General features: G+C 47.8%; 1 protein-coding gene across 1 annotated transcript in view; it reads left to right on the plus strand.

The window, feature by feature from the left end:
• The window catches only part of NFX1 (nuclear transcription factor, X-box binding 1), a 2,569,209-nt gene that overhangs the window by 2,313,971 nt on the left and 228,166 nt on the right, over positions 1–27,072 (plus strand). The window contains exon 22 of the mRNA XM_069620539.1: positions 8,220–8,365. Coding sequence (XP_069476640.1) covers positions 8,220–8,365 — 146 coding nt within the window. The remainder of the gene's footprint in view (positions 1–8,219; positions 8,366–27,072) is intronic.

The raw sequence follows: 27,072 nt of genomic DNA on the forward strand, positions 1-27,072 counted from the left end.
TAAGCACACCTCGCCCACCCCGGAGTTCAGGTGGACGCAGGCAGCACCGATCTGGCAGCCATAGGAGCCTACAGAAATGTGGAGCAGGGTCTCTTATCCTCCCCTAATCCTGTGGTCAAACGGCATCTGGCAGGCCTCCACAGGCTCTACCAGCCTATAAAGAATCCACACCCTGTGTGGGACCTCAATGTAGTCCTGGGCCCCTTGGCATACAAACCGTTCGAGCCAATGGCATCTGCGGACATCAGGCTGGGTACTCTAAAAACAGCTCTGCTCCTAAGCCTCATCTCTGCTCGCAGAGCCATAAAAATCCAGGCTCTGGTGGCATCAGAGCCCTACACTACCTTTCACAAGGACAAGGTGGTGCTCCGGACGCACCCAGCGTTCCTACCCAAGGTGACCTCCTCCTTCCATTTGAATGAGGAAATAGTCTTACCCACCTTCTTCGCCAACCCCAAGGATGAGCCTCAGATGCTCTTGCACCATCTGGATATCAGACGCGGCTAAAATACTACATTGACAGGACCAAGGACTTCCGTAAATCGGACGCCCTCTTTATCACTTTTGGTGATCAAGGCCCAGCTATCAGGCCTCCAAAGCAAGATGGATGGTCGAAGCCATCAAGGAGGTCTATGAGGGGCAGCACAAACCAGTGCCAGCCAATTTGCATGCCCATGCGGTGAGAGCCAAAGCCAGAGCCATCGCGTTCAACGGCATGTGCTGTGGCAGGTCATCAGTAGGGCGGCTATCTTGGCCACCCCTTCGGCTTTTTGTAAGCACTACTGTTTGGACGCCGCCTCTAGATCAGACGCGGCTTTCGGGCAGGCGGTTCTAAGAAACCTGTTTGCTTAAGGAGGGTCTCCTCGCCACCCTATGGCTACAATCAGTTGTAATCACCCATACAGTATGGAGGAAAGGGGACGGGACGTAAGAGTAATTAATAGTTACTCACCGTGGTGACTAACGTACTCTTAGTCCATAGCCCCCTTTCCTCCATACGTCCCACTATAATCCCTCGTAATAATACTGGTGTCATTAGGCAATGTTAAATATTGTTGACGCGTCAATGGGAACTGAGGAGTGGCACCGGTGGGCAGAGTCAGGCGAGCGCATGCTCCAAGGGACGCGCCCCTGCGTGCCTCGAAATTTAAAGGGGAAGAAGATTTTTCGGGTCAAAAAGGTTCCGTCGCCCCTCCCTCGCGAGGGACGCCCATACAGTATGGAGGAAAGGGGACTATGGACTAAGAGTACGTTAGTCACTACGGTGAGTAACTATTAATTTATCATACTTGGACCCTCCCCCGCTCATAGAGTGTTCATAGCACTGAGTTGTGTGCAGGTTGAACTGGCAGTTTGTGGCAAGTGCATTTAGTGGTATCACACACGGTCCTATAAGTTAAGAACTGTCACGGCTGTGTGTCATGGCTGTTTTGGGGAATCTGCTAAGGTGTGTAGACGGCCGTCCAAGAATAAATCTCACCACACAGCCAACCTCTGCATCTCCCATACTGTTCGTATTTAATACATCAACGTTGTCGGTAGTGTGAAGGATCAGAAATGAAAGCGGGACACAAAGTTGTCATGTTTTCGGTGTAGACTTTTATTAACATAAACGGGTTGGGAAAATGCCTCTTTGACCCTGATCTAAGCGGAATTTCTCTACCTAAAACCAAAAACTAAGGATCTGTCTTTGTCAGGTTGTCAGAAATCAAAACCGTCCTTGTGTCCAAATGTTCTATCCTGAGCCTCATTCAAACTAATATGGTGAGAATGGAAATGTCTTTAACCTGGTGTTTGCAAAAAGTGTTCATGAACTAAAACATAACCAGCTTGTACCAGCCTTAAGGCGCCCCTTCTTCACCGACCCAGAGACCCGTGCACGGTCTTATAACAATTCTATTAAATCAGCTGTGGACACCATTGCCCCATTCAAACCCTGGAAAGCTAAACCCACTAGGTAGAAGAACGCCTGGTTCACCTCTGACCTTCTTGAACTTCATACTAAGAAACGTGCAGCCATATCCTTATGGCAAACCACCCACTCGGATGCTGATAAGCGTGATTTCCAGATCCTATCAAAAAGTCTATCATAGACAAGATCTGGTGCAACAGAAACCAAGCAGCCATGCACAACAAATTGAACACCCTCTAAACGAAAATTCAATTGACCAGACAAACCCTGACCAACGCCCCCCCTTCACTACACTCCGTAATCCACAGATACTTCCACCACATTCTCCTTCAAGGCCATTGAGGAACGTAATATGATCAATATCATAAAATGCATAAATCCGTCCAATTATAAAGGACATCTGCCCTGTCGCAATCATCAAGGACTGTGCCAGCACCCTTGCCCCATTTCTGACAGCTTTCGTCAACGCCTCCTTTGCCATCGGGAAGGTTCCCTCCTGCCTCAATGAAGCTTGGGTCCGCCCTCTTCTGAAAAAAATCTGCTTTTGACCCCTCATCAGCTACTAACTATAGGCCTATTACCACTGTCCCATTTCTGCTGAAAATACTGGACAAAGCAGACAACCTGCAGGTGCAACAATTCATCGAGGAGCACAAACTTCTGGGGCTGCGTCAATCGTGATTCCGTCCGGGGCACAGTAAGGGCACTGCCCTACTTGACCTAAAAAATCAGATGGACGATGCAAGAGACTCAGGTAAACATGCCCTTCTCATACTCCTTGACCTCTCTGTGGCATTTGATCTTGTTGATCTCAATGTCCTCTGCCACCACTTGACATGAACGGCCAAGTTCTCACCCAATGCTACTGTGTAGATCACCTCTTTCCTACAAGGAAGGACCATGCAAGTCCTCTCTGACTTAGCCTCTGCCTCACCCTCTATCATACTATGCGGCGTGCCACATGGGTCCTAAATCTCGGCCGACCATCTACAACAGCTTTACATGACCTCTCTTCCTCATCCTTGACGCCTTAGGCATCTCTTACACCAATTATGCAGATGATACTCAGATCCTCCTCACACTTACAGGTGACTATGAACACTGACTCCAGAACCCTCAATGACATATACACCACCATCCAGACATGGATGGCGGCAAACGGACTGTGCCTAAACTCTGACAAGGCTGAGCTTCTCCTGACAGGACCCACTCAATCACTTAAGAACCTCGACTCTCAATTTAGCCACTTCACCATTAACTCCATCAAAATCCCAGTCTCTGAAGCTGTGAAAACACTGGGAGTGTACCTGGATTCCATTTTATGACTAGGTAAGCCAATGCCATCGCCTCATCAGCGGCCTACCATGCCAAACTTCTGAACGCAGCCAGTCCATTCCTATCCAAGGATAACTGCACCACTATAGCAATAGCTATAACCGGGTCAAGGCTAGACTATTGTAATGCACTCTTCTTGGGTACATGAGCGAAGAACCTGCAAAAAACTGCAAGTCATCCAAAACGGTGCACTCCGTGCAGCTATGGACATTCCCAAAAGGGAACACGTCACTGCCGCCAGAAAGCAGACACACTAGCTCCCAATCAAAGAGCAAATACTCTTTAAAGCCCTGGCACTGACCCACAAATGTATTCACCAAACTGCACCATTTTACCTCTCCCAAAGGATACACCCTTCTACATCCACCAGACCGACCTACACAAACATGCTTACAGTGCCCATCATTAAGAGAGTGAAAGCAGGAGGAGCCAGCTTCTCATACCTAGCAGCTCTTCAATGGCATGCTCTGCCACCACACCTATGAGCTGAAAGTTCACACATGGCATTCCGCAAAGCTGTGAAAACGCTGCTCTTCACCTAATCCCCTCATTACCACATCATTGCAACTCTGTGACCTATGCTAGTAAGTTGTAAACCCTTACTACCTAGACTATATAAATATATAATGTATGAATGTATACATATGTCTAACCTGTACTCCTCCCATATACCGAAGTTCCTTGCAAGTAACAGCGCCTCGATGCCCAAGGGCTGTTTGTGCACTATATAAATGTAAAAATAAATAAATAAATAACCGCTCCAGCATAAATGTTCTCCATGGCAACAGGACCTTGATTCCAGAATGTGGTTCCCTGCCCCTGGATTCATCAATGGGATGACAATGTCTCTTGGTTTAACAGTTCTTTGTGTGTTTACTTGCCCTGCAACAACCCTGTTAGGTACAAAGCTGTTCAGCCTTGTAAATTCCTTCTTTTAAAAAGTTACTTCTTAACACAAAATGAATTCCCCAAGAGGAACAAACCTTGGCTCCAGAGGTTATTCTCCCTTTCACTGGATTTTCTCCAGCCTCAATGACTCTTGAGATTGCCTGGTCTACTTTCTTACCAGGACTTCTTATACTTCTTATGACTACCTGTTATGCTCCCTTGCCAGGATTTCTTAAATTCATAAGCAACAGTTCCTTGTTTACTACCACACTCTTTATTCAACAGATATAGTCCTTTCTTGGGACTTTGCAGTTGCCTGGTATAATTCCCTGTCAGAACTACTTATGCACTTCCAACTGCCTGGTACACTCTCCTGCTAGGACTTCTTATTTCCATATTTTTGTAGGTTTCTCTTTAGCTTCAGCATTATATATCTCTTCCTCGGTTTGGTATTTCTAGTCCTTTGAATGTTCACTTTCAGTTTTCCCCATATCGGCATTCCATGCACTCATATCTTGGTAGGGGTTGTATTCGTATTCTGCCTTTTTGACTTGCAATATTTTTATCATTTGTTATTGTGTGGCTTTACGAAGTTCAAATTATGTTTGGCGTGGTCGCTGAAACACCCAGGGGTAGCCACTTGGCTTGGGCTGACTCACTGGCTCTGTGTGGGGTCTTCATTCGCACTCACATGACGCAGCTCTGCCGCTTGCCTTCCACGCTGTACCGCTTTGACATCTCTCCGGCTTCTCCCACGGCTGCACTCCTGCACGCCTGCTTGCCTCCAGGCTGCAGTGAAGGTAACACTGCTTCCTCCAGCTGCCGAACGCCCAGGAATCATCTTGTGGTTTCTGGCGTTTCTGCAACTCTGCTTGCTCAGGCAACGACTCTTTCCCGGCGAGCCCCTTCGTTCCGCCACACCGGCTCATGCCTCCAGCTTCCACATGCCTCCATGGGAGATGTGACGTCTTCTCCTGAGCAGCCTCTCATAGTTTGGTTTCTGTTGATAAATGTCCCATGCACATGTGCTTTCTCAAAACAACTAGTACTCTCATTGAGCTTGAGGCTCCTTCTGTTCTTCATCATTTCTTTCATCCTCCTTGTCTCAGTAATCAGTTGTGGCAATTGGAGTCGACTGATATAAACTGATGCATAGTACTTGAGAATCTCTCTCAATTATTCTATATGAAAGATCAGTTGCATATGAAGGAAAATAGAACTGAAAAAGGTTTTCTTGGAGCTTTTACTTTTAAGACCATGGGTGGGAGTTTGGCCCAAAAGGTGTTGGGAAAAGGGTTGTTTTCCCTAAACGGGTGGCGGGGGGGCGAAGGCGAACAGATGCATGGCAATTGGCTATTGTGGTATCGGGTATCAATGGGTCTTTTCCATGGGCAAATGGTGGGATACTGTGTCTCATCCAATGAAATCCCTCTAGTGGCTGTCTCCCCCCATGTGATCCTTCCTCATATAGCGCCCCCAGGGTTAGGGTCAGGTAGCACCTGCTGTCCCCTGGCCACATGGGAGGAGGTCACAGCTGGGAAAACAGTGATGAGTCCATCGGATTCTCATCACAGTAGTTTAAGCCTGGCTCCTAGATGAAGATTCGAGCAGTAGGGTGTTCACAATGTAGGGAGAAGCTGAATGCCTCTGCAGGAATTCCCGCCCCCCTACTTCCGGTATGTTGGGAGCATGAGATTGTGCCATGCCTGACACCAGCAGTTGTGACCATACCGCAGAGAATATTCGAAAGAAGATAAACTCTTGGAAAGCCTTATCAAATGTGTTCCTGAAGAGATGATAATCTAAGGGAGGAACTCCCCAAAGGAATATACGAAAAAGCAAAAGAGGGGCATGTGACGGCACAAGAGACGAGCGTGACACACGAAGTAGACTGGCTGAGGAGAATGTATGGACCGTATAAAACTGATGACGAAGTTAAAGTTAGAGTAAACTTTAATATGAGAAAAGAAGATTGCATGTGGGTGATGCACTGCAGAAAATGCAAGGAATTTAATAACTGTCCAGATGCAGCAACGCACGTAGATTAAGTGATCTTAGAAGCTGGCTATATGTAGTGAATAGACTGCAGGCGGAGCCGCCATTGTGTAGAAGCTGGACATCGGTGTCGTACATTATTTTTGCCCAGACCCATGTAGAGGAAATGTCGATAACTATGTTGCAGCAAATAATTAGCTGAGATTGTGGACTTGAATGGCAAAGCTGGAGGGCCTGGTGTCAAGGCTAAAGGCAGCCAAGACTGGTTATCTATTCTCGAAGGCAGCAATCATGAGAAACTGAATCATCCCTTGTTAAGGTGCAAAGAAAGAACACCAAGCGTGCCAAGGTTTATTCAATTAACACATTTAAAGGCTGCAAAATGGTCCGAATTGTGGTCTCCTGTCACATGAGCCAAGGATGGAAATAGAGTTGATGGAATTTCCAAACTAAAATAGTGCGTGCCCGCACTCTTTTATATTCCAAGAGACACAAATACACTGCAACGCCAAGTTCAAAGATAATCTTCATGACAGAAGGCATGGGTGAAGAGAGACGTTGGGCTAATTGGGTGGGGAGGTAAAGTCATGTCTACCTCCTGGCACCTTGTTATGAGCTTGCGTGCTGCCAAGTGAACAGAATGTTCCAGACATGGCACGAGTGTGCCAACCAATTGTAGAGGGCCATATAACGAAGGGCCTTATAGTTTGAGATCCAATGATATACTGTGTACTTAATAATGTTGAAGATGACTTGCACTAGAGGTGGGCACAAGTTGGCCACCTGACAGCCACCCAATCGCAGTCCCACCCACTATAGAAAATATACTTAGATGTTCCCCTTGAGCGTATCACAATCCCTCTTAGATGTTTCTTATTTGCCACATAGTATGACGTCGCGTATGACGAGTTTTTACCATATAACTGTGATTTTTTAATGAAATGTATGACAGACTTGAGCGAACGTCCATTGATGTTTGTTGTAACTCCCTGTTTTAGACAATGAATATTAAAACGGAAACCTTTTGCCATCTTCCTGAGTTGGTTCGATTATTTGGTGTCAGTTATTCTGCGACCCATCCATTGCATGCATCTAAAGAGCTCCAAGTCCAACAGCATTACTTTTTTCCATGTTTGGGACCAGATCTGGACGCAATGTCCTAAGCAATGGGGGATTCCTATTATCTAAGTGTGCCCACATGGTATCCTTCATGGTGTAGGGTGTGATTGCGTGTCTCATCAGTCTGGTTTACAATGTCTGGTTTACAATGTTTCCTCACCCAAAAGCCATCTTGCTAGGTTTTCTAGCTGTGAAACTGCATAGTAGAGTTTGACAGGTCTGTATAGTGTCTGCAGGGCTATTTTGCACCTGCTGTTGGGCCATATCATCGTCTGCAGTTTAATGTCTACTTTAGAACAATTTGAATACATTTGGTATTGTGGATAAATTATTCCAACCACGATTCTTCAACAGTTACTCCTTTCCTGGAGTCTGATTTATTTGTAAGTTTTTTTTCTTGTTATGTTCACCATTCCTATGCGCCTGTGACTGGGGGACGATGCATTACATAACAGGTGCATTTGTTGAGCGCAAGGCTACACCTTGGTGCTATTGGCAGATAACAGATGTTTACTGTTACCCAACTTAATCGTACTTGTTTTATCAACCTCAGAAGAATGAAGGGCTAAGTGGACCTGATGGAATTCGAACCTGTGACCATGAGGTCAAACACAGGCCCCTGTAGTGAATGCATTAGTCAGTCAGAGACCCGGATCAAAACACTGAGGTGTAGGTACAAACATGGCTTGATAAAACTACTGGTGCAATACCTCCCTGCATGTTGATGCACCATTGACCGAACTGTGCTGCAGCCCCGAGTGGGTATAACAAGTTTCCCGATCAGTCTATGCCTAGAAGTGTACTTATGAGAAGAGGAATCTTTGGAGGTATTAGCATAGCCATCAGTAGAGCATTACTAAAAGTAAATACTGTGTTCTGTAATGTGTGAAACAATTATGGTTATTTTCACGTTAATACATCCCAACCTCTACTTACTGTGTCTTTGAAATCTATTCTCTTTTTAATTTAGGGCAAGCAGACCAAAAAGAGCCACTGTTTTCCACCAATGAACAGAGATCACCGGAAGGTCATCCATGATTTAGCAGAAGTGTATGCGGTTGAAAGTATGAGCTACGATAATGAACCAAAGCGCAATGTTGTCATCACTGCAGTGAAGTATGTCTAACCTATGCATATATTTGAGTTAAAATGCCTGCAAAAGTTTGTTGGAGATCTCTAACACATTTTTGTTTTTTATTATCTTGGTTTTTTGAACATATAACAACGCCAATGTGGTATCATATATAATCACATTCTTAACAAACTACTAAAACTCTACCCCCATTCACTTCCCAGCCCACCCTCCCCAGCCTGAGTATAGTCTTGTAACATTCAGTTTTCAGTTTGTGATCCGCTTGCCACAATTTGATCTTGTGTAGTCTGGGCTGCACTTCCGCACTTGCTACTCTCGAACAATGTTATTGTAAGGGTGATCCACTATAGTATGTCTACACCAAGTACTTGTTTTTGCTCCCGCAGTGCTTTTTCCCAGACCCCTGTTTCAGCGATGACCATTTTTTAAGGTCTTCCCACCACCATCTGTTGGTACTCGGTCCATTTGCGGCTTTCTACTGCATGGCTATGCTTCGTTTGGCCAACAGGTATATTGGGTCTTTGATCTTCCCCATTGCTTTTTGTTTGGTGTTCCACTTTATTTGCTACGTCCCTCCATAATTCCTGTACACTCTGACATTCCCAAAACATGTTTAACATGCCTGCGTTGACTTGCCTACATATCTGACGCCAGCAGAAATAGCAACATTCAAAGGAGCAAGTGTTCAGGTTTGCCCTCTCTGTGCAATGTAGAGTTGGAGCAGCTGAAGTCTAGCATTTCTGTTGACTTTTTTTGTGATATAGGGTTATGCTTTGCCATTCTTTGTCTTCAAAAGGTTTCCCCAATTATTTTGCCCATCCCCTCCTGCATTTCAATTCACTCTTCGAGTTGCACTCTAAAAGTACCTAATATATCCTAGTTTTGGCATGACCCTCCCCTCAGAGATATTTCTGATTGTTTCTATATCTTCACATCCTACTATCTCCTCTGTTATCATAGGCTACCTACTCTTCATTATGTTTATCATGGTTCTCTGTGGCAGGAATTAACCTTCATGTATGCCTGAGGAATCATGCAGTTCCTTAAATTCAAGCCATCTATTTTCGTTCCTTAGGTCTCCTTTCGTAGCTACCCCACAGGTTTCCCAATGTGCTTGCACCTTTGCTCTAAATCCCTGTATTTCTGGTGCTACCACCACCTGATACCAGGTCTTTAATTCTCATGATTTTGCAGGTCCTCTGTCATATCTGTATTCCTAACTGCACTAGGTATGAGTGAGCGTGTGGTTCCCTAGGAGGGACCCAAAGTAAGTCTCTCAGGTATAGTCTTTTTAGTGCCGGCTGCAGAAGGAATGCCTCTGACGTGGGGTCATCAGCCATCCAATGCACCACATACTGCAACTGGCACGCGAGAAAGTACAGCTCAAAATTAGGGATTTTCATTGCGCCTTGCGCGTAGGCCCTTTGCAGTATATTGAGTGCCACTCTGTGCTCCCCCCCAGACCCACCACCTACCCCCGGCATAAGAAACTTCTGCATTCTCTGTCGAGGTCTGGAAAGAATTTCCTGGGCATGTTATACAGGATATTTCTGAAACAATGCAACGGCCTTGGTAGCGCAACCATTTTTAATACAGCCACCCTTCCCATTACTGATAATGGCAATTTACCCCAGAATTGCATCGAATTAACCAGGCTCTCTTTCGCCCGTAATGTGTTCGTGCTCACGTTTTAGGGTTGCGATATATATTTAACCCTAGATATCTAAAGGAGTTCATACACCACGGCAGGGGTAGGGCCGGCAGCCCCGCATCTCAGTACTCCACTGATTTTGCCAGCGGGACTAGGCAGGATTTGTTCTTGTTCATTCCGATCCCTGTCAATATACTAAAATTATCCAGCACCTCCAGTATATATGGTAGATTTTCTGCAGGGTTGCTCAGATCCAATAGCAGATCGTCTGCATACATTGACACTACATGCTTAACCCCGTCAATGTCTATACCGGCCTCACTGTATTCCCGCTGTAGAAATGCTGCTATAGGTTCTACTGCCATAATGAATAGCACTGGGGATAGAGGGCAACCCTGTCTTGTGCCTTTATGTAGCTGCCGCCTATCTGAAAAGGTAGATCCTGTCCGCACCCTGGCCATAGGGTTTGTGTATATTAGCTTCACCCATCTCAGATAGTGTGGTCCTATTCCCATCATTATTATAGTAGCGTACAAGTCCCAATGGACCGAATCAAATGATTTGGTTGCATCTAATGAAGCTACAGTGCAGTGCTCTGCTCTCCCTTTTATACTGTGTATAATGTGATGTAGCCTTCGTAGATTCCCCGAGATGATCCTGCCTGGTACATATCCTCTCTGGTCCTTGGGTACAATCTTAGTTATTACGTACCTGAGTCTACCCGACAGAATTGCAGTAAGAATTTTACTATCTTTATTCAGTAAAGACGGGTCTCTAGGACCCACAGTCTGTTGGGTTTTTATTGGGTTTGAAGAGCAGGATTATTAAGGCTTCTCTTATGCTGTCCGGGAGGATCCCCAGTTCATAGGCTTCATTGAATACTCTGGCTAACGTACCAGCATATGACTTATAAAACTCTCCTGGCAACCCGTCTGTGCCTGCTCCAATTCTGGCTAAAACTTCTTCTGGGGTTATGGGCTCTTTCAGCATATTCGTTTGCTGTTCATCTAAGTGTGGTAGGGTAATCGGGTCTAGCGCATCTTGCAGCTCGCCTGCCTGATCGTCCTGGGGGTCTGCATATAGGCTCTGGTAGTATTCCGAAAACACCTTGTTAATACCTGTCTGAGTATTCTCCTCTACGTCAACTGGGGATTTAATGCAGTTTATCGGGGATGTTTTGTTCCTATCTCTGTATAACCAAGCAAGCATTCTTCCAGGTTTATCCCTTTGTGCGTAGCTTCACTCGATGTTGTGAAACTGAACTTGCCCAGCCATTGTGTCAAACATTCCTGCCTCAATCCGATTTCCTCCTTCAAATGATTCTTCCCAGCGCCCATCTACCTTTCTATTTCAGCAAGCTTTACTTCCTTTTCTTGTAAACTTTCAGTGATACTTTTTTGTACTCCCCCCGGATGTGGCGATCATTTCCCCACTCATCACCCCATTGTACGTTTCCCAAATCATGCCTACTTTGTTGACACTGCCCTCGTTGACATCCAGAAAGTCTACCGTACTTTTCCTAATATGTTCACTGAATGCCTTGTCCAATAATGCCTCACTTCTAAGTCTCCAAGTAGGTATAAGCGGTCTCGGGGCAGTGACCCTGCATGTCGTTAGATGAGGGGCGTGGTCAGACAGAATTTACAGAGGCGGAATATCTAGCTAGGGTCCTATCCACATGTTCCTCTACTGTGAATAAATGATCTTGTCTCTTGTGAATTCTATGTGGGGTTGAATAATGAGTATTCCCTGGCATCCCTTTGAAGTGACCTGCAGACATCTGTTGATTGGAAATGGTCCAGAAGGGTACCAAGGATCTTAGCGGGTGGGGGACGGTCTTTTGTACCGTGTGTCTGATCTGTCCAATGTGGTGTTAAGGGTGCAATTGAAACCTCCTCCCCATATCATGACTCCATTCCTATAGGCACCCAGTCTCGCTTAAAGTGACTTAAAAAAAGATTGTGGCGTCATGATTGGGTGCGTAGGTATTCACTATGCATACTTCCCGTTTTTCTAATATACAGTGTATTATAGCCATCCTCCCTTCATTATCAATCTTAGTGCTCAACACTTTGAGGGGGGTGCATGGGGCTATCCAGATGAATACTCCCCTAGCGTATGTCGAGTATGTGGAACCAACCACCACCCCGCCCCATGTTCAAGCCAGTTTCCCTTCTGTCTGTACGTTGAAGTGTGTCTCCTGTAATAATGTGACTCCCACTATGGATTGCGAATCCAACTGGATTTCTTCCTTCTTGGGACCCTGTACAGTACGGATCTGTATGGGGAATGATCACTCTGACCCCAATACACAAACCTGCGGTGTTCCTCAAGGTTCCTGCTTTTAGCCACTCCTTTTTAACATCTATATTCGGCCGCTGCATAATCTGTTGAACAGCCTGGGTGTCCAATATACCAACTACGCTGATGATACCCAGGTTGTTCTTCAGCTCAGTGGGCACTACAAGCGGGACCTCACCGCTCTGAACACCATACAGAAGTGGATGGCCCACAACACTTTAGCCCTTAACAACACTAAAACCAAACTCATGAACGTCGCCACCAAGAACACGCGGAGTAAGCTCACCTGCGACTAATCAGACGTTCTGATTGCGGATGACACTAGAAGAAAGTTTCGAAGAAAGGGAAAACCTTAGGAGATATCCTAGATGACAAACTTCTATGAGGCCTCACGTATCTTATATTAGGTCGGCATGCGGCTTCATTAACAAGCGCATACAATTTGTTCGACCTTTCATCACAGCGGAAAACTGCGCTTTGCTGTCAAGCATGGAAACTGCTCTCCTGAACATCCGTGAAGACCTGCTCTCCATCCTTGATTCTAACACCCCCTGTTTCCTCATCTTGCTTGATCTCTCCTCTGCCTTTGACACGGTCAACCATGCTATCCTGCTCAAATGTCTCTGTGATAACCTGGGTATCACCGGTCAGGCCCTGGCATGGCTGACTTCTTTCCTCTCTGTCCGACCATCCCAGGTCCAACTTGGGTCCTTCCTCTCCGCTATCTTTTTCTCTACTTGTGGTATCCCACAGGGGTCTAACCTCTCTCCCTGGCTGTTCAACCAATACCTACCACTTCTTGCCCACAGCATTGCCGCTCTCTGCCCCAACTTTCAGTGCTATGCGGATGACACTCGGCTCATTTTCAGGCTACCTTTGGCCACCTCTTCTCTCATCACTGACTGTCTGTCTGTCTGCTATCCAGGAGTGCTGTGCTGCCAATGACCTCTGCCTTAATGCAGTAATACTGAGATTCTCCTCATCGGAACACCCGCTCCCTTCTTTCCTGTCACTCTCTGGCCAGCCTCCCTTGGTCCTCTTCCTGCTCCCACCTGTGAGGCTAAAAACCTCGGGGACATCTTCGACTCCACGCTCTCCTTCTTTCCTCACATCTCTGAGGTCTCTAAAAAGTCCCACTACCAGGTGCACCTCCTCAGAGGTATTCTTCCATTTCCTCTCCTTCCCCCAGAAGCTCACAGTCTCCAGAGCTCTGGTTCTCTCTAGGCTGGACTATTGCAACAGCCTCTTTCTAAATCTGCCTGCCTCTACTCTCTGTCCTCTGCAACTCCTCCAGAACAGGACTGCGAGACTTGTCCTTGGCCTCAAGCCCAGGGATCGTGTCTCTCCAGGACTGAAATCTCGGCACTGGCTTCCAGTTTCTGCGAGATTTAAGTTCAAAACCCTCTGCATTGTCCACAAAGCCTTCTGGGGCCTCAATACCTTCAACTCTCTCTTCCTAAATATCTTCCTTCTCAAGCTCTTCGCTCATCTGCCTCCAACTCATCAAGGCCAGTCGCTTCTTCAAGCAACGAGTTGGTGGTAGATCCCTTTCTTCGGCTGGGGCCTCCCTCTGGAACAGCCTCCCTGAGACTTGAGGAGAACCATCTCCGGTTCTGGAAGCACCTCAAAACCTTTCTCTTTGCTTCTGCTTTTTCTTATCCTCGCCCCTGCTGACCTCCTGGCTGAAACTCCACTGGTTACCTGGCCACCCTCTGATCTCAGGCCCAGGTCTCTCCCCCACCAGTCGCACACACCTGCACTGCCTGCCTAGCAACCCCCACACTTGGGGACTGTTTCTGTATCCCTACAGTCCCATTACCATAACTTGGCACCTGATGTCTGCACTTACCTTTGCACTTGCCACCTGCTGGCCGTTACTTTTACTTATTGTTGTTATTCTATTCCCATGTACTGCACTGTCCCTTCCCCCTCACCCCGCACTTTCCCCCTTCACCATCCCATGCACTTTGGTGATCTGAATGACACCTGGCCTAGTAGGATCGTTGTCTGTCCTCCCTTTGTTCCCCCTCCCTTGCCTCGTCGTGACTTGAAACACTTGTGTATAGGCGCATTATAAATGCCATATCATATAATAACTCCAGGCTAGATTACTGCAATAGTCTGCTGGCCGGTACCACCTCTCTGAATATCAATGCCCTTCAGGTTACACAAAATAATGCTGTACGTGCCATCTTCAAGCTTTTTCGTCATACACACATCTCTACTTTCAGGAAAACCCTACATTGGCTCCCAATCAGGCAAAGACTACCTCACAAAATCCTCAATTTAGCGCATAAGTGTCTATCCCTCTCATGCCCAGCATATCTATTGGATTGTACTAAGAGCAAGACATCCACCAGAAATCTTCATTCATCTATTGCCCCCACACTGGTCCAGCCAAGATTCAAATTGGTCCGCTTTGGTGGCACTAGCTTCGAAGTCCAAGCTCCACTTCTCTGGAACTCTCTTCCTGCTTCCATTCGCCTCATCGACAACTATGCCTCTTTCAAAAAGGCCATTAAGACACATCTTTTCAATCTTAGTCCTGATTAAGCTCTCTGCTTCCCTGGTGTGATCTTAATGCTTGTCTGTACGTCTCGTCTGGTTTTATGTGCACCCTGAGGTTGCTATTACCTTTGGGTTTTGGTAGGGCCTCAGCTCTGCTTTGGGTCACGTCTTGGTCTTGCGTAAACTGCATGCGCTAATACCAGGCTTCCCTCCCTCCCCCTTGTGTAACGCCCCCCCCTCCCTCAACTAACATCAAACCACTCTCAAACTGAAATTGTCCAGCCATCCTAAGCATGTTAAGATGCAAGTCTTGCATTTCCATATTGCTGCACCCTTTTACTCACGAGTCTGGTGACTTAACAAATGAATAAACAAACAAACAAGACTTCCCCACTTCTGCTCCGCGGGCTCAAATCCGGGGACTGGACTCCTGGTGCCCAGCAGGTGGGTACTATCGAGTACCCTAAGAGAAAACAGGCGTGGGGTAGTCAAAGGGTCTGCTTATTGCGTTCCCTCTACCTGGCTTCTGTGATTGTTCTGCAATGCTCCTGCTTCTAGCTTCAGCTATCAATAGCAGTATCCGTGCGCTCTAAAAGCGATTTCCCCAGGACCAATGTTTATATACATCCCCTGGCGCCCTATGATACGTTCCTTATCCGTCTGGCTTCCTGTCATGTGACCTCTCGGCATCTTCTGGCTTCCTCGTTGGTCAGCCAAAGTCATGCCTGATTTTTTGAGTCTGGCTTTTGTAAAAATAAATTGGGCTTGCCTCTTTTGCACTTGAAAGGTATAGTCCGGGAATATTAGCTTTGCTGAGGCTCTTTGTATGTTCCCTCTGTTAGGGAGAATTCTCTTATAAGGCTAATATCTCAAACCTAGTGAGTCCCCCAGCAGCTTTGATGGATTTTTTGGGGTTTGTTTTTTTCTCCTGCTAAGAGTGAAACTCTTACTCCCACTCATGATTTGAGGTATGTCTTTGACTTATGTGCTTATGGGCTATGGGGTTTCTTTTTACTCCATAGGGTATCATCTGTTTTTCTGTATGTGTGGTTCACAGCACCCTCAGTGCAGTACCACAGGGGTGTCACAGTGACCCCCAAACATAGACTCCATACCCTGGGACTAACTACTGTCTCCCAGGGCATGTAAAGTCACCATTGGCTTTACTAGTCCAAAATTGTGAACAGAACCAGTACAAACCATCAGTGGAAGTACTGGTAAGGGGTAATTCGATTGCCCCTGGGTCTGTTTTCGGGGGGGGGCACTGTCGCGTCCCCCTCGTCGAGTTTCTGGCTGGTGGCAGTGGTTACCACGCAAAATATTCCACCGGAATATTCTCTATGGGATTCTCCCATTGATTTTAAACGCACCACTTTTTGGTGCAATGTTAAAGATACCGCCGGTTTATTTATTTAATATTAAATCACCGGTTGGGTCTTTTTGCCAGAACTCGATTCTAAAATGGCGTTTGTGTCCACCTCTGTAACTCTGACCAAGGTCGAGCCCTTTGTTCCACTATTTTGGCGGGCTTCTCCACAGAAGCCCTCCAAATGGTGCCACTCTGTCTGGGTTCCACAGGAAGGGTGGAGGGGGGAATTGGCACCCTGGACTGCGTTGCCTTAGCAACCCAAGTTGCACTCTACTCTGATTGGCCCAGTGGTGAGCTGCCTGGCTTTCCACTTAGCATGTGTGATTGACAGCTAAGCTGATGAATGGGGGTTTTTCTGCATAAAAGCAGGCCCTTTGGGACTGAAACTTCAGAAGTCGCCACAGGACCTAAGAATCCAAAGAGCGAAGAAGCTGAGCCATCTGCAACGACGACACCACCAGTGAATCCCTGCTGCAACCACCTCACCACTTTCCCAACGACAAGAGAAGATCTTCTACTGGACGAGTCTTCTTCCCCTGAGCTGGTGGGATCAACCAGTTCGCCCTTTTCGCATTGGCGGCTGGATAGCCAAGCTCACCACTTTTGACCGCGCATAAAAGGACCGCACCTTTTAATCGGGAACTTTGCGGCTGGTTTCATCCCTGCGCAGTGCAACGACTCCCCGTTTCCTCCTCAACGAGATATTCTTATCCCCTGGTTGGAACCACAAACTTCAACCACTTCCAGGAACAACTGCCCCCGCTGGAGCTTCCTTTCTCATTAAGGTACTCTGTCCTGCCTGGCCTCCCTTTCTACAGATTGCTAAAGGTGACACTTAAATCCTTGGCTTCTAAACTGGGTTGGCTCCAGGCCTTCTAACTATATCTTTTGAATCACCCCAACCTCTTTTGAATACTCTGCAAAGACTTTCAGTGCACTTTAAACAGTGTGATCCTGGGCACATTTCGCTTTGCTCCATTTAAAGTGGGCCTGGCCTATGAACTTTGGCTCTACAGTAGAACCTGCCTTTCTCCCCTTGCTCTGAACTCTTAAGTGTTGGGAACTGTTTTATTCTTATGCTCTGCCTTTTTCTCTCCCTTTAACTACATTATCAAAGTGCCATCTTGGTTAAGCGCTCACATCTGTTCTAACAAATAGTAGTGTTTTAACACTGACTTGTCTCATAACTATTAGGGGAGGTGTGTTTACTTTACCTGACTGTTTTAATTTGCTTTTGATTGAGAGTGCTAGTATATGCCATAAAGTGTGTTTTAAAAAAATAATTATATACTTTTTATACAAAGCTCTGGTCAGTGTTTGTTTGCTCTACTGTGTTTTGGCCCTATTGTGTATACTCTGCATACTGCCCTACTCTTCTTGAGAGAAGTCTGACTGCTCGGCCACAGCTACCAGGTAAATCTGGGTGGTGCAGACTGCTACCTTGGGTTTACTGCTTACTCCTGTAGTCTTAATCTTTTTGCAGTGTTCCCCAAGGGAACTGCACAGGATTCTGCCTAACACCCTCTGGTTCTCGAAAAGGCGAGGATCTTCTCCCTGTCCTTATAATTGAGGACCTTGGCAATGATGGGCCTGGGCAGAGCTCCAGGCGGCGATTTTCTGGTCGGAGAGCGGAGCGCACGCTCGAAAGTGAAATCCTGAGTTAAGTTTCCAGCACCTATTTCCTGCAATAACACACTTTTTACATAAGTGGTAGGGTCGGACCCCTCCATTCCCTCAGGCAGACACACTATCCTGATGTTATTCTGGCGTGCCCGTCCCTCTTGTGTCCTCCGCCCCGTCTTCCAGCAACTTGACGTTCTGTATCAGGATATCTTTTGTCGTTTGCTCTCTCGCTGTGGAGTTTTCTTGGACCTGTTCCTCCAGTTTGCCCGTACGCTCTGCCAGGGCTCTAACATCTTGCCTCAACAGGCCAATGTCAATTCTCACTTCGATCTTGGATTCCAGGGTAGCCTGCAGTGCTGCTATAGCGTTCAATATCTGTTGATTTCCCAGAGCTGTAATTTCCTTGAGGCTCGTGGTGGAGCCTGTCTCCCTATCGTCACCGCTGTTCTCAACTGGGCTTGTTTGACCTTTTGCAAATGCTTCCAGCGTGGACTGCTTGCTTTAGCCTTTATTGCTTTTCAACGCCATCTTATCGCTGTTGCCCTCCCAAGCTCCACAAGGCTGCACTAGCTTAACAGCCCCTCTGTTTCTTCTCACAGCTTCTGGTCAGCAATCCTGACCTTAGTTTGATCTGCCGGGAGGCCTCCGATTTTATTTGCCTATGGACAACCCCTGGCATCAGCCGCAATGCTTGACCTTCAATACAGTACTTTGCTATACACCGGGCTGTTGATGGGCCTACTGGGCATGCTATCACATTCTACTTGCCTTACAGCTATCACATAGGGCATACTCGGTCTTCAGTGCTGGTAAAAAGATGCAATGGCTGTCCTTGTGGGGCCAAATCCTCCCCTTTTTCTTCTTCCGGTCGTTAATGCGTTATTCGTCCTGCGCTTCCTGGGGCCTGAGCACTGCTTTCTCTCCTTCTCATACTGTTGAGGTGTCACAATATCGTGGTGTCTGTATGCGTGGTGGGTGGGTCTCAATGACACGTGTATGCCACATGTGCAGCTTCCGTGTGGACCCTGGGCGCTAAGTGTCTCATGTGCCTGCGCCAGTGGACTGGTGGTGTGCCCGTACTAGCTCTTCCTATTTTCTCCCGACTTAGACGGCGGTCCCCGATGGGGAGTGGCTCCTTTTTGTTATTAGCCCTTTCTTGGGTCATTCAAGGAAGTTACTTCGCTGCTCCCATGCTAGTGTCTTGGCCTCCAAGCTTACTGCATAGTGTCATCAGCCTTACTGTTTCAAATGATAGTGTTCTCCTTTCATCTGGTCAGCCGACTGTTAATGTGGCGAAGCTCTTCAGACATGCGTCCATTCCTTCTCCCACTCAGTAGAGCGGTCATCGTTAATTGTGTGCCTTTCTCAGCATGCGTGCAACGTCCCCTGGAGTCTTTATCAATGGGCATATATATCTGCTACTGTCAGATTTCCTTTATTACTTTTCTCTTTGTATTGAGGATTTTAGATGGATTTGGTGTGAGTGGTAAGTTTTATACTTTGGTTGGTTTGGCCTTAACTTTATAATACAGACTCCTGAGTCTGGCCCAAGGCAAGATGGAGTTTCGAGGGGATTGTGTCCTCCAACGCATTCCACATCTTTGACAGTAATTACCACAGCTGTGCTGCTTCGGAAAACTTTTTCGGCGTAGGCGTCCTGCGTCGATGACGTCGATACGCTGTCCCTCGAAGGCCTCCGTCGATGGTCGATATCACCAGATGTTCTATCTAGCCTCAGTTTTGTTTTTACGTGTTCGCTTTGGAATCTCGGCACGCTCAATGCTTCTACTTCAATTGCGAAAGTTTGAGAAAATGTCTTCTTCTTCTACCCCGAAGTCGGGCTTCAAAAAGTGTCGGGACTGCAGTTCCAAAATGTCCATCACGGACCTGCACGACATCTGCCTCTGGTGCCTCGGCGAAAGCCACGCCACCGATGACTGCCAGTCCTTGACTTCGAAGGCCTTGCGGGAGCGGAAGAAGTTGTTAACGGTAGGTAGGGTATCTAAAACCAGTAAGTCAAAATCTGCTGGACTTTCGACCGACGACTCGAGGGGCGACTCTCCGCGTCGGCGTAAGTCCACGGAGTCTCGATCTCGGAGTGGGCCCCACCATTCCTCTGCTTCTTCTAGGTATTCTTGGAAGCGCCGTCACCAGTCGCCTTCCCCGTCCTCGTCACCAAGTCTTCATCGCCGGCCGAATGGGACGCATTCCGCCAGCAGATGATGGCGATTTTCAAATCGCAGAGCACCGTTCCGTCCGCGCATTCGAGAGAAGCAGGCAAGGAATGAGCTAGAGCCAACGCTCGCACACCTTCGGGCTTGGGTGGTCGGCGCGTAGATCGGGAGCCGCCGAGGTCCCGATCGGACAAGGTTGATCGCCATAGCCATGCCAGGTCCCGGTCCTCGACGCCCTCGAGACCGTCGGAACCTGTGAGGCCTTCTAAGAAGGCATTGATGCCTTTGGCACCGTGCCCATCGAGGGACTCTCTCGAAGCTCCAGCTCCGAAGAAGTCATCGACGCCATCGGTGCCGAGGCTTCGAAGGACATGCTCCAGCCTCGAAGCCGTTGTCGAAGTGGGCGGTGCCTCGGTCGACGACAATTCCATCAGCGCCCTCCACGCCTTTTGAGGAAAATTTACCAAAGGTGCCCCGGAGGGCTGTGGAAACTCTGTGGAAGGCTCTCAGTAAGTCAGTGAGGCTGGTTTTTGAGCCCTTCTCTAGTCATCCCCCCAGGATGGATTTATTCAAGCCTTTGGATTACATTTCAGAGGTGGAAGAAGGGTCGGATGAGGAGGGGGTTGTGCCTCCTGAGGTTCCTGATGACCTGTTGTCTGGTCACAGTGAAATGGAAGACCTGCGTCATTCCTTACAATGACGCCAGTGGTCTTGACGCCTCTCCGGTAGTTTGGCAGGCCTGAATCCTCAGATCGACGTCTCATGTAGAGGGTGAATGAGTACTTGGGGTGGTCTGCTCCACCTGTTGATTTTCTGCAGGATGACCTGACAGATATACTGGACCAAGGTCCACCCACTGACCTGGTGTTGCCATTTCATATGGCGTTGCATAGAAGGGTGGCAGCGGCTTTGACTGCTCCGGAGACTCTCCCTGCAGTGAATAAGTCGCTTCCGGAAAAATACCGTCCAGCCAGTGGTGACCCCTGCTACTTGTCTACGCACCCCACTCCAGAGAGTTTGGTGGTGCAGGCAGCTACGGCTCCAGCGAAGCAGGCTGCGTACCCTACCATCCCTCCCGATAGGGACGACAAGCGCTTTGATGGTTGGGCGAAGAAGGTATTTTCTTCTGGGGGTATGGCTTTAAAGGCAGCCAACTCTGTTTGTGCCTTGGCAAGATTCACTCACACTCTGTGGCATTGTGTGTCTTTGGCGGCTGAACATATTACCGAGGGGAGGAACGGGGTGGTTTTCTAGCCCTCGTTCAAGATGGCAAGTATGCCATGTGTAAATCCGTTCAGTCGGGTCTGGACGTGGCAGACTGTGTCAGCCGATCCATGGCTGCGAGCACCGTGATGCGCAGGTTTGCGTGGTTGCGGAAGTCGGGGTTTGCTCCTGATGTGCAATCCCGGCTTCTGAACATGCCCTTTGATGGCGTCCATCATTTTGGCAGCAAGGTTGACGAGAGCCTTGAGAGGTTGCAAACCTCCAAAGCTGCAGCGAAGTCCTTGAGCGCTGCAGTACGCCATCCTCCACCTTTTCGTCCTAAGGACAGCATTGGAGGGGAGGTTCCTTTCGGTACTACTCTTTCTTTGGTAGATCGAGAGGAGCTGCCAGTCAAAGGGGCCAACGTAGGAGTACCAGAGGTGGAAAGCAAGGTACTCGAGGTGCCAAAGCCGCTCGGGCAGTTGCCTCTTTACCCTCAGGCACTGCCGCAGTCCCGTCAGCTCAGCCATGAGGCCATGTCCCATGGTTCGCCGTTGGGGGAAGACAGGCGCAGCATCTTGTAGAATGGAGTGCCATTACTTCAGATGTGTGGGTTCTGGAGATCGTAGCCCACGGCTACTGTCTTTCTTTCCGGCAGAGGCCTCACGATAATCCACCAGGGAAACTCTCTTTGAAGCGTCCGGATCAGCTCCTTGCGCAGGAAATACTGTCCCTGCTGGAGAAAGGCGCAATATAACTGGTGTCTGTAGCGGAGAGGAACAAGGGATGGTATTCCCCATATTTTTTGATCCCGAAAAAAGACGGAGGCTTGAGACCCATCATGGACTTGCGTGGTTTGAACAAGCTCCTCAGGAAGGACAAGTTCAAGATGTTTACTCCTCCAGGCCCTTCAACTTCAGGATTGGTTGGTGTCTCTCGACTTCAAGGATGCTTACTTTCATGTGCCGATTCATCCCAAGCACAGGAAGTACCTGAGGTTCGCGGTTGGAGACTCGCATTTTCAGTTTCAGGTCCTGCCGTTCGGATGGACCTCCGCCCCGAGGGTCTTCACCAAGCTGATGGTGGTGGTGGCAGCGTATCTCAGAAAAGGGGGGATTCAGGTCTACCCCTACCTGGACGATTGGTTGATCAGGGTGCGCTATCCAGAGCAAGTCCTGGATCATCTGTATGTCACCTGCCACTCACTTCACAAGCTGGGCTTCTCCGTCAATTTAAAGAAGTCTCATTTGACACCTACCCAGTGGCTCCAGTACATCGGAGCAGTGCTTGACACATCCCTGGGGCTGTGTTTGCCTCCCCAAGTGAGGGCTCATCACATTCTGCAGATGTTAAACAAGTTTCAACGTGCCCAGAGTCTCCCGGCGTTCGAGTTCTTGAGGTTGCTTGGCCTCATGGCATCCTGCATTTTCCTGGTGCCAGAGGCCAGGCTGCGGATGAGATCTCTGCAGTGGGCTCTCAAGATGCAGTGGTCGCGGTTCTCTGGCAGGATGTCGGATCCCATTCAGATTCCGCCCTGGGTCACCCGGGACCTTCTGTGGTGGGGCGTTGAAGGAAATCTGTTGAAGAGGGCTACGTTTTGGCAACCGTGGCCGGAGGTAACGATCGTGATGGACGCATCTCTCACCGAGTGGGGAGCTCATGCCAACAAGTTGACGGCCAGCGGCCGTTGCTCTCCGTCGGAGTCCAGACTCCAAATCAATCTGTTAGAGCTGTGGGCTGTCATTCTAGCACTGAAGGCTTTTCTGCCGTCTGTGCGGGGGAAGAATGTCCTGATTATGACGAACAATACAGTGGCCATGCACTAACTCAACAAAAAGGGGGGGCAGGGTCACTCCCATTGTGCAGGGAGGTGATGCAGCTCTGGTTCTGGGCCATCCAGCAGGAAATTTAGATCTCAGCAGTTGATCTGGCCGGAGACGAAAATGCGGTGGCGGATGCTCTGAGCAGGCAGAACACGGCCTCTCACGAGTGGGAGCTGGCTCAGGAAGTTCTGTTGGAGATCTTCGCCCTTTGGGGAACCCTGCAAGTGGATCTCTTCGCCACCAGTGTCAACCGGAAGTGCGAAAGATTCTGCTTGCAGGAATTTCCTCTAAGAGGAGCCTTAGGGGACATGTTCGTAGTGGAGTGGTCCTTCCCACTGCTCTACGCGTTCCCTCCAGTCACTGTCATTCTGCAAGTGTTGCGGAGGTTCGGTTCCCGGATGATCCTCATTGCTCCGGCATGTGTGGTACCCGGCCGGACCTTCTAGATATGTCCATCTGACCCCCACATAGTCTTCCCTACGGAGACGATCTGCTCTCACGGAGGGGAATCGAGTTCTCCATCCAGAGGTCAAGTCTCTCAGCCTTCATGCTTGGTATCTGAAAGGCTAAGGTATAAGGATTGGGACCTCCCTGAAGACATGATGGAGGTGTTGCTTTCGGCCAGAAGGCCCGCAACGAAATCCCTGTACCGTTCCCGTTGGAGGAAGTTCTACGACTGCTGCAAGGTACAGAATGTGGATCCTTTTCATTGTTCCATTCCTTTGGCTTTGGTTTTCTTTTTTACTTTCTTTAGCGCACAAGGACCTGCAAGTAGGTACCATTAAGGGGTACCTGGCGGCGCTGTCCATATTTAAGCGCTCGTCTGTGGAATGTTGTTATTTTAAGATCCCTTTGATTTCTCAGTTTCTAAAAGGGCTAACTAATGTGTTTCCATCGTCACCTTTCCAGTTGCCGGGATGGGATTTGAATTTGGTTTTAAAGTTCCTAATGGGAGCTCCGTTTGAGCCCTTACATTCTTGCCCGGTGAGACTGTTGTCCTTTAAGACTGTATTTTTAGTTGCGGTTACTTCCGCACGCAGAGTGAGTTGCAGGCACTTTCCGCCAAGCCACCTTTCATGGTGTTCCATAAGGACAGGGTTGTCTTTAGGGTTCGTCCTTCTTTTCTTCTGAAGGTTGGTTCGGAATTTCATTTAAGCCAGAAGGTGATTCTTCTGGCCTTCTATCCGCCTCCGCATCCTGGTAAGAAAGAGGAGAGGCTCCATAGGTTGGATCCTAAGATAGCATTGAGTTGCTATCTCTCACGGATGCCCTGGGTCAGAGTGGACAATCGGCTCTTTGTTGGTTACGCTGGAAGGCGTTTAGGTCAGGCTGTTTCCAAATAGACCTTGTCCAGATGGATCATTTTGACGATCTCTGAATGTTACCGGTTGGCGGGTAAGGACCCTCCAGTAGGCTTACGGGCTTACTCTACTAGGGGTGTGGCTGCCTCCACGGCTCTACAGAGGGGCGTTACGATTCATAGTATTTGCGAAGCAGCCACGTGGGTTTCTGTCCATACCTTTGTGAGACACTATTCCCTGGACTCTATCCATGGACAAGATTTGGCCTTTAGTAAGGCAGTCCTATATTCAGCAATTTGACTGGGCATTCTAAATTTATGAAATTGTAAATTCTTTTCCCACCTCCATACGTTGGTACTGCTTTGGGAGTCTGTCAAAGATGTGCAATACGTCGGACGACACAATCCCCTCGAAGAACAAGTTACTTATCTTACCTGGTAACGTTCTTTCAATGGGATGTTCCTCCGACGTATTCCACATCGTACCATCCCAGCCTGCTCCTCTACAGAATTTCTTATGCGATTGCAGCTTACATTTCCGCAAGGCTTTCTGCAGTCATACTGGCAGGTGATTGGTGCCACACTTTCTGGGGAAAAAACTACAACTGAGGTTACGGGCGTCGTGCATCCTAGATATAACATCCAGTGACGTCGACAGAGGCCCTTGAGGGACAGCATATCGACGTCATCGACGCAGGACGCCTACGCCGAAAACGTTTTCCGAAGCAGCACAGCTGTGGTAATTACTGTCAAAGATGTGGAAAACGTCGGAGGAACATCACATTGAAAGAACGTTACCAGGTAAGATAAGTAACTTGTTCTTCTCAATACAAGCTCTGATTGGCTAGAGAGGACAGCAGGACTACAATAAACATTCTAAACTGTCACACTCTTCCTTTCATCGTCGTAGCCCCAGCTGAGAGGACGTGTCTTGTAGCTGCTCCTGCTGAAGTCTTGGGCCTTGTGGATCTGAACTGACAGGTCTCTCGCAGTCGAGCAGCTACCCTTTTGGGGTTTTCAGGAGACGTGTCCAGGCGGTCAGGAGAATTTTCTGAAGATAGAAAATTCTGAAGTACTTGTGAAAACCAAACTAAAGATAAGTGACTTTCCTTTGGATATTTTAAACTGTTGCCTATAATTTCCTAAAGTCGTTTTAAAAAAGAAAAGTCAAGTTTTGAACAATTAATTTGCTGTTTTTTAAGAGTGCGTGTAATTTTGCTTTCATTTGAAAGTGCGCACGAGGTTGTTTTTCGTTTGCACTAAGTACTATGCAGATGTGCGCGCGCCCTTCAGAAAATCTAGTTGTTCTCTTCAGCACGTGCTCGCGTTCTTCAAAAACCCTACGTGTTCTCTTCAGCGCGTGTGCGCCGCTAATATTGCTACGTTTTTTTTTTTCAGCGCGTGTTCCACAAAAACTTGCGTGTTCTCTTCAGCGTGTGTGCGCGGTTAATTTTGCTACGTGTTTCCTTCAGCACGTGTGCGCGTGTTCTACAAAAACCAATGTGTTCTTGTCGGCGCGTGTTCTACAAAAACCAACATGTTCTTGTCCGCGCTTGTGCGCGGTAAACAATGCTTCATGTAATTAGTTAAGTGTGTGCACGCGTTTTGAATTCAAGTGCAAAGAACAAAGAACTGCCTTTCTTAAGGCCTAACTTAAACTGGGACTATGTGCAGTTTTAAAAGGAGTGCTTAAGTAAACGAAGTTGCTGTTAATTTCAAGAGACTCAAGAAAGAGGTAGAAAGATTTTCGCAATTGCTTCAATCTTTTCTGAGATATTTTAGGAGAAGAACCAGGTATGATTATTTTAATACTTTAGTTAAGGATTAAAGTCTCTAAACCTCGATATTAAGTAAGTAATAAGAGGTTCTATGTTTGTTTATGTATTCACTGCAGGTTCAGTATCCGCTAGTCTTGACGTCGCCAACCTGGTGTTTTTTATGTTATCCACTTCCCCCTTTGCTTTTGGGGTGTAGTAAGCAGAGGTGTAGTTCGATCTAGTTCTGAGTATTACACTTCGGGGGGGGATCGTTGGGGGTTCAGCAGCTTCCGCAGACGCAGGGATCCTCTCAGCCTGACAGCTCTCAAGCCTTTTCTTGTTTCACTAGGGAGTGCCACTTCGCCACTTAGTCCCCTTGTTAATATATATTTTGGGGACTCTGTACACGTTATCCTCCCGTTTGTTGCCGGGGTGGGCTTCTGGCTCCTCGTGTTTTCTTATTTAAATATGCAGAGGTGGCCCAGACTGCCTCTGTTCAATGTGCTTTTAGATGCTGTGCTAGCGGCTCACCTGGTTTTCCCCCGCTTGTCTTTTGCGCTTTGGTAGCGGGACCAGGGCTCCAGCCTTGCGGTTTCACACACCATAGTTCCTCCAATGCTACGAGGGATCAGCTGGGCCAACCTGCATCCCTCTTGTGTATCAGCTCACACCAGCTCGATGCACGGTGCAATGTTCTGCTTCCTCGTTCCACGAGGTGATTCCTCAGCATAGTTAGCATTCTTGCCTCGCCAGGGCTTCAAATTTCGCACTCAGTCCTGCAGACGTTCTTATTGTTGGCAATCTTTAATTTTCAGCGCTAACTTTGCTGTTTAGTGCATATCATTAAACCGATCTGTAGGAGCTTTGAGAAACCACGTCTGCTTCACATGGCTGTGTTGCCACTGCCCCGGAGATCTGCAACACTTATTAAAGGTTTCTCAGATTGTGAAATGAAACTAATTTAGTTTCGTAGCAGCTACAGTGATATTGTCTGATTTTATTTTCAAAGTTACTTCTTTAT

This window comes from Ambystoma mexicanum, chromosome 5q (assembly GCF_040938575.1).
Source record: "Ambystoma mexicanum isolate Mex_15411 chromosome 5q, UKY_AmexF1_1, whole genome shotgun sequence".
Taxonomy (NCBI): domain Eukaryota; kingdom Metazoa; phylum Chordata; class Amphibia; order Caudata; family Ambystomatidae; genus Ambystoma; species Ambystoma mexicanum.